We start from the raw sequence: 17962 nt of genomic DNA, 5'->3' as shown, positions 1-17962 counted from the left end.
GGTGTAGGACAGGTTTTTAGGTTAATTGACTTTGATACAAATTGTATATAGTGTGTAGAATAGTGCTAGTGTACAGGGTAATTGTTGGTCGGCGCGGACTCAGTGGGCCAAAGGGCCTGTTTCCATGCTGTATCTCTAAAGTTAAAGAAATCATAAATGATTGAAGGAAACTAAGAGAAAGAGGAGCCGAGTTTGTGGGATTGGAGGGTGAGGTGGAAGGGGTCATCAGGGGCAGGAGATAATGCCTGAGGTCATGGACCGTGAGGCAGGAGGAATCAAACGTGAAGTAGAGCATCTACAGGATGATGAAGAAGAACATTGTGGATTCCAGCAGCAGACAGTGAGAGTAGGTAAGATCCAGCCCCAACACTCACACTGCAACCAGGGTTTGTTGTCAAAACAGAAACCAAACAAGCAATTGTTTCACAGACTAAAGTAGCACAATGCTATCTAATCTCAATCTCCCTCTCAAACACACATGATCCAACATTACACATTAACACTCTTACATATAGTCCTGAGTCACCTGAAAATAAACATCTGCTCACAAAACACTCACAAATACACAAACGTGCTGCCACCTACTCTTGTGCATATATATATATCTGCCTACACATTTTCACAAGCAGTCTCACACACACAAACACATGCAAGTAGATCCAACTGTTGACTTGAAACATGAGCTCACTATTTCTCCAGATGCTGCCTGACCTGAGCTTTTGCAGCACATCCCGATTTTATTTCAATTTCCAATCGCAGCTTTTAGCTTTTCAACAATCAAATATTTTTATTGTAAACAAGAATAACAAGTCATTTTAATTTTCACATTCCCCAACACAAATAATTTTTGATTGACCTTATTGCATAAGAACCCATATTTAACTAAACATTAGCAGTATGACCAGCAAATGGACAAATGTGCAGTCTGTAAAATATGAAAATAATACCTTGCTGTTTGTTTTTAGTGTGACAGTCCAACAGGCGATATACACAGGTTTACACGTCTAACAGAGGATATCCACGCCAGCCCAGGGTCATGTACAGGGGTGAACACAGGGCATGAGGTATGGGTGCTATCACTGCGTCACATAATTAATGCACTGCTTCTCCCAGGCCCAGACAATAACTTCCTTCACAGTTCAGTGCCAGAGCTCGAGGCAATGACAGGGGCCAAAGCCAATGGTCAGAACTTCATTCCTCGTCCAGCTACAGCTCTGCTAACCTCTAATCAGTAACTGCTGCAGGTGGTCAAGGCTCGACGGGTCAGTGAATGTGGCCATCATTCAACAGTTGAACTCATGGGCTCACGATCTGACATGTTGCTACTGGGAACAGGTTGGGAGATCAGGTGTGTAGGCACAGCAGTATTGTGGGTTGAAACTGAGCGCCAACAGAGAGGAGACTTGTTCAGAGTATCTGTTATGTTCCAGTTCTCTCCCCCCGCTGCATTTAGATGGATCATATTTTCTACTTCACTGAGGCTTCCAAATATCTCTAAATATTTGATAACTTCTCCAATCACATAATTGCTGCCAATAATTGTGTTTTACATTAGTTTAGAGAAACAGTATGGAACAGGACCTTCGGCCCACTGAATCTGTACCGACCAACGATTACCCACTCATTAGTTCTATCCTACACACTAAGCACAATTTACAGAAGCCAATTAGCCTACAAACCTGCACATCTTTGGAATGTGGGAGGAAACCCACGTGGTCACAGGGAGAACATACAAACTACATAGATAGCACCCATAGTTAGGATGGAACCCGGGTCTCTGGCGCTGTGAGGCAGCAACTCTACCAAGGTGGCGTATTAGTTGGAAGTCATAACAGAATTGTTGCTGATGGCAACTAACCAGCTGGTGCCTGATCTTCGTGTTAACCAGATACAATGCCTTAACCTTCAGCAGCAGCGACACAGCATCAGTATACATGAAAACAGTCGACAAAACAATGTGGCACCCTTGGGAAATCAGGAGAAAAACCGATACTGCTGGGAATGCTCAGCTGGTCGGGCAGCATCCGTGGACAGAAACAAAGTCAACATTCCAGATTGATCCTTTGAGGGTTAACACAGAACTGCCACCAGACGGATCAACAACCTTCCTGGATTATTCAGGATTGAACACGACCCAGACTTCTGCCGTAATCAGCCATCTTGGGCGAGCAGAGTTGGCTGGCGAGGTTTCTGGACGAGCAGAGTTGGCTGGCTTGGATTCTGGTCTCAGCTGGAGATGCCAGGTCAGGATGCAGAGGGTTAATAGGGAAGTTTTCCTACGTCATTGGTTGATGCAGAGAGCAGATATGAAGACAGCAATGGCATAGGCATGAACAAAGTGGAATGTTGCAAGGAATAAAATGGTTCACATTGCCATAGAATGCAGATGCAAAGGACACTGATCGTTAACAGATCACCAGGCTGCTACTGGGACTGTCAGCTGGTTTAGTGAACAAATCTAGCTTCAGACAATTGGAATTGCACATTGAGCTGCTGTGTGATTCAACATGTTTTAGTTCCGTCAGTGGGTTGTTCCAAACAGGCTTCACCTCAGGCCCCACAACACTTTATACACCTGTGCAAGAGGTGGAAATCTAAGCCTTTGATGAAAGTGCTGGAAGAACAACAATTTGATTCAAGAGAATATGGCTTTCACATTTAAAAAAGTCTTTGTGGTGGGCAGGGTATTACCTGGGTACTTTGTTCCAGAAGGCAAGCTTGAATGATGTCTGAAGAATGATCCAAGTCAAGACCATCAGAAGGGTGTGAGTACAAGCGAGGCAGGTCAGGACATTCTGAAGCCGTTTCCCTCTCCCCTGACTCTCACTGACGAAGGGTCTCGACCCGAGACGTCACCTATTCCTTCTCTCCAGAGATGCTGCCTGAGCCGCTGAGTTACTCCTGCACTCTGTCTACATTCAGAAGGTCATGTTGGAGGACCTTTGGCTCCAGCAACTGTCCAGTAGATATGGAGTCTGGGTGGATGAGAGCAGAGAGGACAGGCACACTGACCAGACCACAGTGTAACAGGGAGGAATTTCATACTGGGGGAGTGAAAAGAAATGTAGGTGTTGGGGAGGGTAGAGTTAGAGAAATAGTTACCGTGTTATGTAGCCGCAAGCATGAGTATCGGTTGTGAGCCTGGCTCTTCAGTTCCAGCAGAAAGTTGCTGTTATCCCATGTGGGAACTAATGACTTAGATAGGAGCCAGTTCTGCTGAAGGAGTAACAGCCAAAGTCCAAATCAAAATGTATATGTACATAACTATCCAAATCATGTGTCAATTGGCATGTTAAATAAGATCAGAGGATTGAATGCAGGCTGAAAGTTTGGGATGGGTCAACTGGACTTTAATTTTATTGGAAGACACAATGTGCTGGAGTAACTCAGCGGGTCAGGCAGCATCTGTGGAGAACATGGATAGGTGACGTTTTGGATTGAGACCCTGCAGTTTGCCTGGTATCAGCAATAAGGAATATGCTGGCATCTATTATAACAGAAGTGGTAACATGGTTCTAATGCTGAGTAAAAGCAACAGATTTTTGTACATTAAGGTAATCAAGGGGTGTGGTGTTGGTGGAGGAAGGTGGTGCTGAGGTCGGCCTTGATCTTATTGAATGGCAGCACAGACTGAATGGTCCACTCCTCCTTGGTCTATAATCAGAGAAGTAGTTCTGAAATACCATGATTGTCATAATATTGGAAAGAGGGGATCTAAATGAGTGTTGAACTGCAAATTATCATCGTGAGAGGTTCATAATGATGTGATCATGGGCTTAATGAGCAAAAGCACCATATTCCTGAGGAATTATTTGACTAATAGTTTAAATATACTCCCTAATTAAGGTGTTGGGAATATTCCTCTTTCAACCAATAAATTCTTTGTTATTGCTGTTATGGTTTTGTGGGACCGTGCCAGATTGCTGTGCATGTTTCTCTCCATTACTATAGTGACTACATTTTAGAAAGACTCATTCTCTGAGGTTATGAAAGGTGCTATATAAATGCGAGATTCAAATAAAAAATGCAGAGATCAATATTATTTCCCATTTTTGCTCTTTGCATTGGCATTTGACTTAGAATCATTTTTCTGTTGATGTTTGCAGAAATATTGCACAAGGCTTTTTATAAAGTTGGAATTGGTGGGTGGGCAATGGGTGGGTGGACAATGGGGGGGGTGGGCAATGGTGGATAATGGGGAGGTGGGCAATGGGGAGGTGGGCAATGGTGGAGTGGGCAATGGTGGACAATGCTTACTGTCACCTTGCACTTGGCATGAGACTGGAGGAGGAATGGTTATTGGCAGATTAAAGATGGCACAAGTCACGATTTAGAATGAGAAAGAACAACTTGCTTTTTATAAAACCGGCAAACACATTACTGTTGGTAGCTTGTAGCGGTAAGGCTGTGCTCTCACTATCTCAGTGGTCTCGGTGTGTCGGGAGGTGAATGAACAGGAAATTAATTACACTGCAGTATGTGCAAAGTGTGTTGAGCAGTCAATGTGCCCCTGTTAGTGAATTATGGCAGAGTTGGTGGGGATGTGGGGAGAATTAAATGAGAATGGTGCAAATGGCTTCTCAATGGTTAGCAGAGAATTTGTGGTGCAAAGGGTGTGTGTCTGCTCTACAAAGCTATTATAGTAGGAGTAGAAAGGAAATGACAGAGGGGGATGTTGTGAATGGGTTCAAGCCTGGCCCACAATTCCAATGAGTTGCCACCAGCCAGGGTCCAGAGGATTCTGTCTTCAACATTGACTTTTGACACTGCTATTCAAGGTAAATACTTGTAGACTTTCCAGACAGAGTAACTCCACAGCTGATGGTGCACAAAGGCTCACTTCTGCTGCTCCACTCCCAGCTCTGAAGATGTCTCCACTGTTCGCTCAGAGCTGACCTTCTCCCAGGCTCAGTGATGGCTGTTCACCGACACACTGCCATTGGCACCAGTACCATTCTTCAAGCCCTCTTCTTCACTGCTCTCCTCACACTCCTCTGCATCACTCCGATCGTCACCATCCAGCTGGAAGACAGTTAGGAAACGTGGATAGGAATGGTTTGCACGGAGACAGACCAAGCACGAGCAGGTGGGACCTGTACAGATAATGCAGTGTGGAAACACACCCTTCGGCCCACCGAGTCTGTACCAACCAGTAATCCCTGCACACTAACACTACCCTACGCACACTAGGAACAATTTTACCAAGCCAATTAACCTACCAACCTGTACATCTTTGGAGTGTGGGAGGAAACCGAAGATCTCAGGGAAAGTAAGTTCTTAAGAAAATACAAGTTGTCTATAAATGTGGGCAGTTTAAGTGGGTTGACAAAGATCTAGTAAATGCACAATATGGGATATTGTGCAAATGCCCATTTTAGCAGTAAAAATGAAAACTAAGTGTGCCACCTAAATAATGAGCGATTGTAGAACTCTTAGATGTTGAAGGATCTGGTGACGTTGTGCGTGATCACAAACGACAGGTTGGTGGGGGATTAAATACAGCGGGGGGAGCATCAGTGAAAGGTGAGGTCGGTCAGATGTTATCTAGCTTACTGTCTCCTGCTTTGAGGAATGGTGCTGATAGGTTCAAACCAGTTGAGAGAAGCTTTACTACAGAAAACACGTGGACTGATGGTTGACAAGAGCAAAGATTGGTCAGGCCAGGCTCGTAAAAGGGCCCGAGGTGACTTGATAGGTTTCCTCAAGATCCAGAGGGGTCTTTGCCAGGTGGGTGTGGGAAGAATATTTCCTCTTGTGGGAAAACGAGGGGTCATCGATTAAAATAAGGCGCCGTTAAAATCCTTTCCCTCAGAAGATCCCAAGTCTTTGAATACTCAAGGCAGGAGCACAAAGGGTGGTGAGTAAATGGAACGAGCTGCCGGAGGAGGTCGTTGAGGCAGGTACTATCATGACGTTTAAGAGATATGTGGACAGGTTTAGAGGGATATGGGCCATACACAGGCAGATAGTGTAGATGGGTCATGTTGGTGAGTGTGGGCAAGCTGTATCACTATGTCCATGCACCTGTCTGAGTGTGTCCATGTGGACACAAAGCATTCACAGGTGAACGACAGGTGCTTCCTGCCTTGCCACACAGGTGATACAAAACCGCTTACCTTGCTGGAGAGAAACTTTGCCAGCATCTGCAGGATGAGGTACGCCCAGAAAAGGTGAAGTAGCTGAAGAACAACCAGCATGACGTTGAAGAAATAATATCCGAAGAATGGAGGGTAGTGGTAAAGGGGGTAGACCCAGGTACAGTGGATGATCCTGTGGACAAAAACAGGTCACGCTCATACAACAGCATACGCTGGGAACACCCAGTAGGTCAGGGCGCATCTGCGGCAGGAGGAAAGGCATCAGAGCCGAGACGGAGACTGGAGTTTGTAAAGGTGCGGGGAGGGGTGGGGAAGGGCGGGTGGTGCGGGGAGGGGCAGGAGGGGTGGGGAAGGGCGGGTGGTGCGGGGCGGGGGGGGGCAGGAGGCGTGGGGCGGGGAAGGGAGGGTGGGACTGGGAGAGTGGTGAGGGGCGGGGAGTGGGAGGGCAGGGTGGGTAGGGGAGGGTGGGAGGGGTAGGGGTGGGAGGGGTAGGGCAGGACGGGGAGGGGAGGGGTGGGAGGAAGGGGCAGAAGGGGTGGGAGGAAGGGGCAGAAGGGATGGGGCAGGGAAGGGAGGGCGGGACTGGGAGAGTGGTGAGGGGCAGGGTCGGGGAGGGTGGGGCAGGGGCGGGGAGGGTGGCTGATAGGGTGAAGTGGAGTGAGCTCAGAAACAAGCTGTGGTCAATGAGTGACGGAGAGCCTGGCCAGAGGAATGTGAGGTGAGGACGGTCAGGCTGGGCAGGTCATCTCATCTCTCCCAGTGAGGGGGAAAGGAGAAGTGTACAAGCCAACTCAGCTGTTGCAACAGGCACATGATTCACACAGACCGAGGGGTCACATCACCTGACGTTGGACAATTCAATGTGGAGTGCGGAAGGCTGTAAAGAGCCCAGACACCAGGCAAGGTGCTGGTCCTCAGGCTTGCTTTGGGCATGACGTAGCCGTGACGAGACCACAGACAGTGTCAGACGGCAGTGGGATGGAGAATAAAAGTGCAGCAACAGGAGGCCCTGCAGGTAGACAGCTGGGAGAGGGGAGAGGCAGGACAGAGCGTGGCAGGTAATAGGTGGATACAGGGTGGGGCAGGTTGACAGGCAGGTAGTTGGAACAAAGACTGGATGTATTCAGCACCTTCACATCACTCCCTTATTACTGGTGAAGCTCCGGAATGTTCCGCACGGTTTACTCACCAGAAGGGGAAGATGATGAGCCGGGTAATTATAAACACAGCGGCAAACACGATGAAGAGGGAATTACAGAGCGATTTCCACCCGGCATAGTTAAACATCTTGGCCGACTGCAAGGAAGGAGAACTCAAGGTAAATCACCTTCAAACTAATGAAAACATCCAGACCATCACATCTCACAGAACACGCGGGTAACACGCAGGCAACATGATGATGTTGCACACTGGCTCCTTCCAGCTGGTCAGTCACCTTGACCCGTGGTTGAAGAGCAGTGGGTCTTTGAAGATGTTGTTCACCCCCATCATGGTGATCTATCCACTGAACACAATGGCCTCTAGCCCTCACACTCTAACACGTGGGTCTGTACAACATAACTATACGCTGCACTACCCATACATTCTGAAATTCACACTACTAACCGATGCACTATAACTGCATCCCAGCTAACCCTACAATGACTACATTTGAACCATACGCCTTAGGTTGAAACCACACACACCTTAGTCTACACCCCCCCCCCCCCCCCCCTCAGCTACACACACCCAAGTCTACACTCACTCATTGCCCCATCTCTCCACTCCGCACACCTCCTTACACTGGCTCCCTTTCCTCTACTCAGACCTGATGCAGGGTTTCAACCAGAAACATCAACAACTCCTTTTCCCCTCATAGACGAGTTCTTCCAGCAGATTGTTTGTTATTCCAGATTTTAGCATCTGCAATCTCTTGCATCTAACTCCCTGCTCCTTATATTCCAAACCCACCCCACAGAACTGTACATAACATTACATCAACACTCTATAAACAACTATCGCCTGGCCTGTGCACTCTAAACCTACCGCCCAGAACTGCACCCATAGGAAATAGGGCAAGTGTGTTCCACCTATCAATATGATCAGGACTCATCATCTAAACTCAGTAGCCTGTTCTGGCGTTCACTCCTTTATGCCTTTGCCTGTACAGTCCCACAGGCCCCCATACATCGAGGCATACCTTAAGGGCCTGTCCCACTGCCGGCGACTGTCAAAGTCGTAGCAGATCGCCGAAATTTTCTTTTACCCTACGACAATGACCACGACAATGCCGAGTCAGGTCGAGATTATACCATCTTCAGAAACATCGCGAAAATTCCCACGCGTCCTAATTTTCGCTGAAATCACTGACAAGTGAGTACCAAGATTCACGGTAACAAGGCATAAACTGGATTTACTTCCAGTTTGCTAATAGCAATATTAAGAAATTTAATTTAAAAAGTGGTTAAATGGATTTTTGTGCGGAGTGTGGGCATTCTTTGAAAATGTGAGGGAGATGCATATCTGGTTTCTGGGTTGCATATCTGGGTTGGGAGCCTACTTTAAATGTAATCGCTGATGGCCATAAACATCGCGAAAATTCCTACGCTTACCTGACTGTCAAACTGTCGCCTCCAATCTACCTGTCAAATGTCCTGATGGTAAATAAATTGGTTAAACACAAGTATTTTATGGTATCTTCAAATGACTTTACTTATTTTAATAATCCTTCCTTTGTCCCCCTGACATCAGTCTGAAGAAGGGTCTCGACCCGAAACGTCACCCATTCCTTCTCTCCTGAGATGCTGCCTGACCTGCTGAGTTACTCCAGCATTTTGTGAAATAAATACCTTCGATTTGTACCAGCATCTGCAGTTATTTTCTTACTCTTACTTATTTTAATATTATGTGCTTCTTCTGCAGTTGTATAGGGCCCTGGTAAGACCACATCTGGAGTATTGTGTACAGTTTTGGTCTCCCAATTTGAGGAAGGACATCCTTGTAATTGAGGCAGTGCAGCGTAGGTTCATGAGATTGATCCCTGGGATGGCGGGACTGTCATATGAGGAAAGATTGAAAAGACTAGGCTTGTATTCACTGGAGTTTAGAAGGATGAGAGGGGATCTTAAAGAAACATATAAAATTATAAAAGGACTGGACAAGCTAGATGCAGGAAAAGTGTTCCCAATGTTGGGCGAGTCCAGAACCAGGGGCCACAGTCTAAGAATAATGGGGAGGCCATTTAAAACTGAGGCGAGAAAAAAGATTTTCACCCAGAGTTGTGAATTTGTGGAATTCTCTGCCACAGAGGGCAGTGGAAGCCAAATCACTGGATGGATTTAAGAGAGAGTTAAATAGAGCTCTAGGGGCTAGTGGAATCAAGGGATATGGGGAGAAGGCAGGCACGGGGTATTGATTGGGAACGATCAGCCATGATCGCAATGAATGGTGGTGTTGGCTCGAAGGGCCGAATGGCCTCCTCCTGCACCTATTTTCTATGTTTCTGTTTCTAAATGCATCTAAGAGAACCTAGCAAACCTGGGGACAGCATGTGACAGCGCCGACAATAAGCAACGATACCTGGCGACAAGCCAGCTGTCGCTGAGAAATTTCACTCCGGTTGATTTCTCAGCGACACGCTGAGATCCACTACGATTCTTGGAAGACTCCTCACGATCATGCCCGCGACACCCCGGCAAACTGTCGGCAACAGCCTAGTCACCGGCAGTCGCCTTAAAATCGCCCAAGTGGGACAGGCCCTTTAGCTTCTACACTCTAAACATCTGTCCCCAAACCTGCACACTCCAAACAGTCTGAAGGATCATGACCCATAACGTTACCCATGCCTTCTCCCCAGAGATGCTGCCTGTCCCTCCGAGTTACTCCAGCATTTTGTGTCTAACTTCACTCCAAACATGGGTGTCCAGGGTGTACCTGTACACCGTACTCATCCTACCTTCCACACTATGTAGATGTACCTGAAGCTGAATGTGGACAGGTGTTTAACGGAGGGATTTCAACCACATTGCTGGCTTCAGGCCGTGCTGTGGATGAGCAGCACCTGCCGCCACACCTGGTGCCACACCTGCCGCCACACCTGGTGCCACACCTGGTGCCACACCTGCCGCCACACCTGGTGTCACACCTGGTGCCACACCTGCCGCCACACCTGGTGCCACACCTGGTGCCACACCTGTCGCCACACTTACCTCCAACAAGATGTCCGAGGCGTCGTGCACAGCCATCACCAGGGTCCCCACGCGGATGTAGTTGGCACACCAGGAAAAGCTCAGCAGGATGATCGTCGCTAAATGATGAATTATTTGTTCTTGAAAATCCTGGGAAATTAGGAGTTATTTGACTTGAATGAGAAACGTCACTGGTGCTGATTTCAGAACACGACTGAATCTGGGGATACAATCTCTGCCCCATTATACTCTCTGGCCCATCAGGGTGACATCGACTTCAGTTACGTTACAATTCTCTCACTCAAGGCTGCTGAGGCTGGGAGCTGATGGAAAAATCTGACAACTTAGATGGGTACAATTTTATTAGTGTCATTTATTTAGTTTAGAGATACAGCGCGGAAATAGTCCATCGAGTCCGCGCCGACTAGCAATCACCCCGCACACTAACACTATCCTACACACACTAGCGACAATTTTACCAAAGCCAATTGACCTACAAGTCTGCACGTCTTTGGAGTGTGGGAGGAAACCAGAGCACCCGGAGGAAACCCACGCAGGTCACGGGGAGAACGTACAAACTCTGTACAGACAGCACCCGTAGTCTCTGGCGCTGTGAGGCAGCAACTCTACCGGTACCACAGTGCCGCACTAGTTAACATAGAAACATAGAAAATAGATGCAAGAGTAGGTCATTCGGCCCTTCGAGCCTGCACCGCCATTCAATATGATCATGGCTGATCATCCAACCCAGTATCCCGTACCTGCCTTCTCTCCATACCCCCTGATCCCTTTAGCCACAAGGGCTAAAGTTATGAGATGAAGGTGAGTAAACTATATCAGGATGTGAGTCAGTGTTGGAGCTATTCATGCATCGGTCAGGCAAGGGAAACAGTCCCTGCCACTGGCAAACATTCCTTTACCCCTTGCTTATATTCTCCCCACACACACATACCTCCCCCCACATTCTACCCCTCAACTACTCACAGAGCACAATTAACTCATCAAACCCCACATTTGGGGGGTGTGGGAGAAAACTGGAGTGCCAGGGAGTCTGATACAGTCACAGGGAGAACGTGCAAACTCCACATGGACAGCAGTGGAGGTCAGGGCTGAACCCGGATCTCTGGAGCAGTGATGTAGTGGCTCAGTGAGGTGTACCACTGGTCACTTGCGTTGTAGGTTCATGTAACAACAGCTCAGGCTGCCAATGATGAGAGGCACCGGCAGCTCCACTCCAACCTCCAGCTACAACAATGGTGGCAGGTCAACAAAGAACATGGACACAGTGCTGGAGGAACTCAGTGGGTCAGGCAGCCTCTGTGGAGAACATGGATAGGTGACGTTTCACAGAGTGCTGGAGTAACTCAGTGGGTCAGGCAGCCTCTGTGGAGAACATGGATAGGTGACGTTTCACAGAGTGCTGGAGTAACTCAGCGGGTCAGGCCGCATCTGTGGAGAACATGGATAGATGACGTTTCACAGAGTGCTGGAGTAACTCAGTGGGTCAGGCCGCATCTGTGGAGAACATGGATAGGCCACATTTCGGGTCTGGGCCCTTCTTCAGACATTATCTGTCTATTGCCTCCACAGATGCTGCCTAACCCGCTGAGTTCCTCCAGCACTTTGTGTCTTGCTCAAGATTCCAGCATCTGCAGTTTATTGTGTATTTTAGTTCAATGTTCAATAATATTCAGTTACTTTTTTTCCCAATTAACTCCACAATCCCATTGTCATAACCTATAGGGTCAAAAACAGAAGTCCAGCTGCAGTGTTGATTTGACACCAAGCCAGCAGTCAGATCCACATACCTTCCGTTTGACATCCGATGCAATGCTGAACAACAGAGACCAGTAGAAACTCAGTTCAATGATGTAGTACCAATATTGAGACGGTAACAATGACTAGGGAGAACAGAGACATTGATCAATGAGGCAAGCTGGCAATGTCAGTGCAACCCCATGAGTGTACAGAATGACCGGAGATCCACAACACACGATCATATTGTTTCCTGCACAACCATTGTCTGCAATGCCAATGCACAACAAGGAGAGAGGATTAAATCTGTACCCTGCAACATTAGTGATCTTGCATTGGTCAGTGGGAACATTTCCTCACCACCTTTTAAAAACATGCTCCACAACAGACAGAGTTAAATGTGAGCACACAAAATGTGTAGGAAGGAACTGCTGCTGCTGGTTTACACCAAAGATAGACACAAAAGGCTGGAGTAACTCAGCGGGTCAGGCAGCATCTCAGGAGAGAAGGAATGGGTGACGTTTTGGGTCGAGACCCTAATTCAGACTGCGCTGACTTTGTGCTGAGTTTCCTGTCCTGTACATTCACATAGTTGCTGCTGTTCTGTACCGACCCTGTGGATAAGTGTCTGAACTGTGGGATGGTGATTCTGTAAAGAGCAGCAACTGGCTTTGTATATTCTGGTGGATTAGCAGACAATAGTGGCCGCTGCAGCCGACTGACATTGCAAACTCTCTACTGTACGTGAATTAGACATTGTTCCACCCACATTACAAACACATCCACAAAGGTATCACAAAATGCTGGAGTAACTCAGCGGGTCAGGCAGCATCTCAGGAGAGAAGGAATGGGGGACCTTTCGGGTCGAGACCCTTCTTCAGACTGCTGTCAGGCTAAGGGGCGGGACAAAGAAAGGATGTAGTTGGAGACAGGGAGACAGTGGGAGACCGTCGCTCAGTCCGCCTTAACCTGCCTGATCTCCCGGTGGCTCAGCACCAACTCCCCCTCCCAGTCTGACCTTTCTGTCATGGGCCTCCTCCATTGTCATAGTGAGGCCCACCGCAAATTGGAGGAACAGCACCTCATATTTCGCTTGGGCAGCTTACAGCCCAGTGGTATGAACATTGATTTCTCTAACTTTAGATAGTTCCTCTGTCCCTCTCTTTCCCCTCCCCCTTCCCAGTTCTCCCACTGTCTTCCTGTCTCCAATTACATCGTTTCTTTGTCCCACCCCCTCCCTTGACATCAGTCTGAAGGGTCTCGACCCGAAACGTCACCCATTCCTTCTCTCCCGAGATGCTGCCTGACCTGCTGAGTTACTCCAGCATTTTGTGATTTGTACCAGCATCTGCAGTTATTTTCCTACACAGACGCATCCACTGTAGATTCACATGACAATAAACTAAACTGAACTGGAACATTGCAGAACTGTAACAGATGAGTCGATAAACAGGGAAAGGTAAGCAGAGGACACACTTGTCTTCTGTCTGCTTCTCTCGTTAGATACTCCGTGACTTGCTGGGTTCTTCCAGTACTTTATTTTTATCTCAAGATTCCAGCATCTGCAGTCTCCTGTCCAGAGTGTTGACAAGACAATCCAATCAGCAAGGAAAACCAGACCATGCATTCAAGTATGTGGTCAGAAGGGGTCAAGGAAAGGGAGACAGGGACTTGCGAGGATCGTCCAACAGGATTGCAAAGGGAGCTGTGCAAGATCTCACACCACATCACACCTGCAATGCCCAACACTGTTGGATAAGATAAACCTTTGGCCGATAGGGTTGAGTTGTTCCCAGACCTGCTAACTCAGGGCCAGTAATCAGAACAGCAAGGTCCAATCCCAGCGTGGGGGACAGGTGAGTAGCCAGTGGTGTTCATTAATTTAAGAAGGGAGGTAGAGAGAATCCATGGAATTATAGGCCAGTGAACCTCACGTCAGTGATAGAGAAACCATTGCAGAGGATTCTTCAGGATAGGATTTACTCCCATTTGGAAGACCATTCTATCTTTGTCCCGCCCCCTCCCCTGACATCAGTCTGAAGAAGGGTCTTGACCCGAAACATCACCCATGCCTTCTCTCCACAGATGCTGCCTGTCCCGCTGAGTTATTCCAGCATTGTGTGTCTACCTTCGATTTAAACCAGCATCTGCAGTTCTTTCCTGCACAGAGTGGTAAATGCTTGCCTTCATCGGTCGGGGCATTGAGTACAAGAGTCAGGAAGTCATGATGCAGCTTTAGAGGACTTTGTTTAGGCAGCGTTTGGAGTATTGCGTGCAGCTCTGGGTGCCTCCATTACAGGATGTGGACACTTTGGGATGGGTGCAGAGGTGGTTTCTGATGCCTGGATTAGAGGGTGTTAGTCACAAGGAGAGGTTGGACAGACGGAGTGCCAGAGGTTGTGGGAGCCCTGAAGTATATAAAATGATGACAGGCATGGATAGGGTAGAGAGTCAGAACCTTTTTCCCATGATGGAAAAATCAAATATTAGAGGGTGTAGCTTTAAGATGAGAAGGGCAAAGGTTAAAGGAGATGGTGGTGAGGGTGGTGAGTCCCTAGAACACACTGCCAGGGGTGGTAGGTTTACCAGATACGTTTGTGGGATTTAAGAGGCTTTTGGATAGGCAGATGGAGGGATAGGAATTATGTACAGGTAGATAAATGATAATCCTGGCATCGTGTTCAGCACAGACATTGCGGGCCGAAGGGCCTGTTCGTGTGCTGTACTGTTGTGCCCTATGTTGGCATCGTGTCCTGGTTTACCCTGCAGGCGTGGAGGTGTTAGGATATGGCCTGCTCCGTTGACACAGCGCAGCGGCAGAGAGGCTACCTGACGCACTCACCTGTTTGGGATATCCCACCCACACCTCCCAGGTGTCGTAAAACCACGGTTTCTGCAACAGAGCCGGAGAAAGACAGCCCAGGTTAACCGACTGCAACATACAGTGAACACAAATACAATGCAAACCCCCTCCCCCCTTTACAAACACAACATCGTCGGAAGGTCTTACATTTCACTTGCTTGAGATGGTCCATGTAACTTCTGAATCAATGGATGAGTTTTGGTTCTGGCCTCTGTTGGTGTGGAGGTGAAAGACCACCCAGTATGGTCACTGTGACCGCCCACCATGTACCCACCCAGGTCAATGTGGCCGCCCACCATGTACCCACCCAGGTCACTGTGACCGCCCACCATGTACCCACCCAGTATGGTCAATGTGACCACCCACCATGTACCCACCCAGGTCAATGTGGCCACCCAGGTACAGGCTTGGTGAAGAGCACAAGACAAACCCCTGTCACAATCATTCACCCCAACCCCAACCCCAACTGAATCGGGTTTGTTTGAAAATTTGGACAACAACTTGTCTTTAATGGGAAATGTGTCCAATTACATGAAAGGGTGTTGGAGCCAGCCTACCTTCTCAGGAACTCTGATGTGATTCTGGCACACCCCAGTTAGCACGCAACAAAACCTATTCACGGTACCTCGGTACACATGACTAAACTATTAGGCCCTTGGACAGACACCCACCCCACATGTGGCGTGCTCACCACCCCAGACACCAGGCTGGTGCTGTCCTTGTGGGCAGGGCCGGGCAAAGTGCCAGCTCACTGGAGGCTACAAACAAACATTGAAGAAGCGTCTCGACCCGAAACGCCACCCGTTCCTCTATCTATTGATGCTGCCCGACCCGCTGAGTTACTCCAGCATTTTGTGTCTATCTTCGGTGAGCACCAACATCTGCAGTTCCTCTCTACACAGCTGGAGGAACTTGGTGGGTCGAGCAGCACCTGTGGAGTTAGAAGATTGGTCGACGTTTCAGGTTGAGACCCTTCACCAGGGACGCTGTCTATGGGAGTGCCCTGGGAGCGGAGGTTGGCCAACTCTACTCTACCCAGTTCCAGTGGTGATCCAAGGGCAGCTTCAATAGTGAATGGTGTGGCTTCTCTCAAAGATCATTAATGTATACACCTCTCTCATTGTGCCGTCAATTCCACCCCATCTCCCACAATGTGTCAACATCATCCATGCGTCTTGCCCAGTGCCGTGCATGGGACACAAGCCTGAGCCAGTCCCCAGTCACTGCAGCAGCCTGGTAGTCCTTCCCCAAACAAATCCATCCGGTCTTTCGACATTACACTCAGTGATGTGACAGCCTAGACACACGTTAAACCACAGTGGAGTGGGGAGTGAAACACTTACGTCAATGAGGACCGCGATCCCACCAATAAATGCCAGCAGATAAAAGGTAAATCGCCAGCTGGAAAACAAGAGGGCGTATTGCTTACGTGATGGTGGACACAGCAGGAACAGAGATAACCTATTCTGTAGGTCCAGGATGGACCGTGAGTCACACTGGTTCACATTGCATGCACACAGGAGGCCATTCAGCCCATCAAGTTTATCCAGGTTCCCTGTGGTTTTCTAACAGTCCCATTCCCGTTATTTCCTTGTAATCTGTACTCTCTCAGAGAAGGACACAGCGTGCTGGAGAAACTCGCAGCATCTGTGGAGAACATGGATAGATGATGATTTGGGTCAAGACCCTCCTTCTTTTATGTATTAAACAGCATCTGCAGCTCTTTGTTTCTACCGGAGTGTGTGTCATTTATAGAACTCACTGCAGTTACGCACCAAGAATGAATCAGCACCTCTCACCTACATCCACAGCAGCAACTGGACATAATCTCTGCCATCTCAATGGATCAAGGGATATGGGGAGAAAACAGGAACGGGGTGCTGATTTTGGATGATCAGCTATGATCATATTGAATGGCGGTGCTGGCTCGAAGGGCCGAATGGCCTCCTCCTGCACCCATTGTCTACGTTTCTGTCTCCGACCCCCCCCCCCCCCATCAGTCACTCCATCGTTATCTATTCCTTCTGATCTATGACCTCATCAATTTATTTCTTTTCACGAGGAGCATCCTGTTATGGCGAGGCTAAATACAAAATGCTAGTCTGAAGATGGGTCTCCACCTGAAACCTCACCCATTCCTTCTCTCCACAGATGCTGCCTGTCCCGTTGAGTTACTCCAGCAAGTTGTATCTGCCTTCGATTTAAACCAGCATCTGCAGTTCTTTCCTACACATCCTGTTTATGGAAACACAGTCATGAGCAATATAACTTTCAAGACCAGTGTAGGTGCCCAGTGTTGCAGAGGTATTGCTGCCTCACAGCGCCAGAGACCCAGGTTTGATCCTGACTACGGGTGCTGTCTGTGTGATGTTTGTACATTCTCCCTGTGACCACGTAGTGTTCCTCCGGTTTCCTCCCACATCCCAAAGCCATGTGGGTTTGTAGGTTAATTGGCCGTCTGTAAACCAGTGTGGAGGGAGAGGATGCGAAAGTGGGATAACATAGAACCAGCATAAACAGGTGATGGACGATCGGCGTGGACAGGGTGGGCCGAAGGGCCTGTTTCCGCGCTGTGTCTTTCAGTTCCCATAGGTTTAGGCAACACGGGAAGAATGGGATAGAACCACGCCTGAAACTCACCAAGCTTCGCGGAACTTTTTCATTAAACTGGGTCTGTCCTGGTTCCTCCGTCTCCTGAACCATCGCTGTGTTTCCCGCACAGAACAGCTGCATTTCTTGCACAGCCCATCCAACTGTGACTGCAAACATTACGGACCGTTACAGCCAATTACAACAACTCATTACCTGGCAGCCATGATAACAATTCCCCCTGTTTAGCTGTTGCACGTCTCATCATTCAAAGCCGTACATGTTGCTGAGCTCAGGCTAATGTTGCATTGGGACGGGGAATGGCAATGGGGATAAAGGACCATCACAGGCCAGACCTGGGACAATCGTTCACGGAAACCATCATTTATTATGTATGTGCAAAACAGGGACCAAGCAAGTTGCTTCTACAGGCAGTGTCTGATTGTGCAGCAGATACACGCTGGAAGGCTGGGTAAACATCGAGGACACAG

At 48.3% G+C, this 17962-nt stretch overlaps 1 protein-coding gene across 1 annotated transcript in view; it reads right to left on the bottom strand.

The window, feature by feature from the left end:
* Positions 1-834: 834 nt before the first annotated feature.
* LOC144608919 (ceramide synthase 2-like) overlaps positions 835-17962 on the bottom strand; it is a 19369-nt gene continuing 2241 nt past the window's right edge. The window contains exons 3-10 of the mRNA XM_078427164.1: positions 17523-17641; positions 16226-16283; positions 14862-14912; positions 12073-12165; positions 10286-10414; positions 7288-7394; positions 6117-6270; positions 835-5022 (exon numbers count right to left, since the gene is read on the bottom strand). Of these exons, the coding sequence (XP_078283290.1) occupies positions 4909-5022; positions 6117-6270; positions 7288-7394; positions 10286-10414; positions 12073-12165; positions 14862-14912; positions 16226-16283; positions 17523-17641 (825 nt within the window). The 3' untranslated portion in view covers positions 835-4908. The remainder of the gene's footprint in view (positions 5023-6116; positions 6271-7287; positions 7395-10285; positions 10415-12072; positions 12166-14861; positions 14913-16225; positions 16284-17522; positions 17642-17962) is intronic.

Source organism: Rhinoraja longicauda, chromosome 33 (assembly GCF_053455715.1).
Source record: "Rhinoraja longicauda isolate Sanriku21f chromosome 33, sRhiLon1.1, whole genome shotgun sequence".
Taxonomy (NCBI): domain Eukaryota; kingdom Metazoa; phylum Chordata; class Chondrichthyes; order Rajiformes; family Arhynchobatidae; genus Rhinoraja; species Rhinoraja longicauda.
The sequence above is the reverse complement of the archived record's forward strand: the minus strand, read 5'-3'. Positions and strand labels throughout refer to the sequence as shown.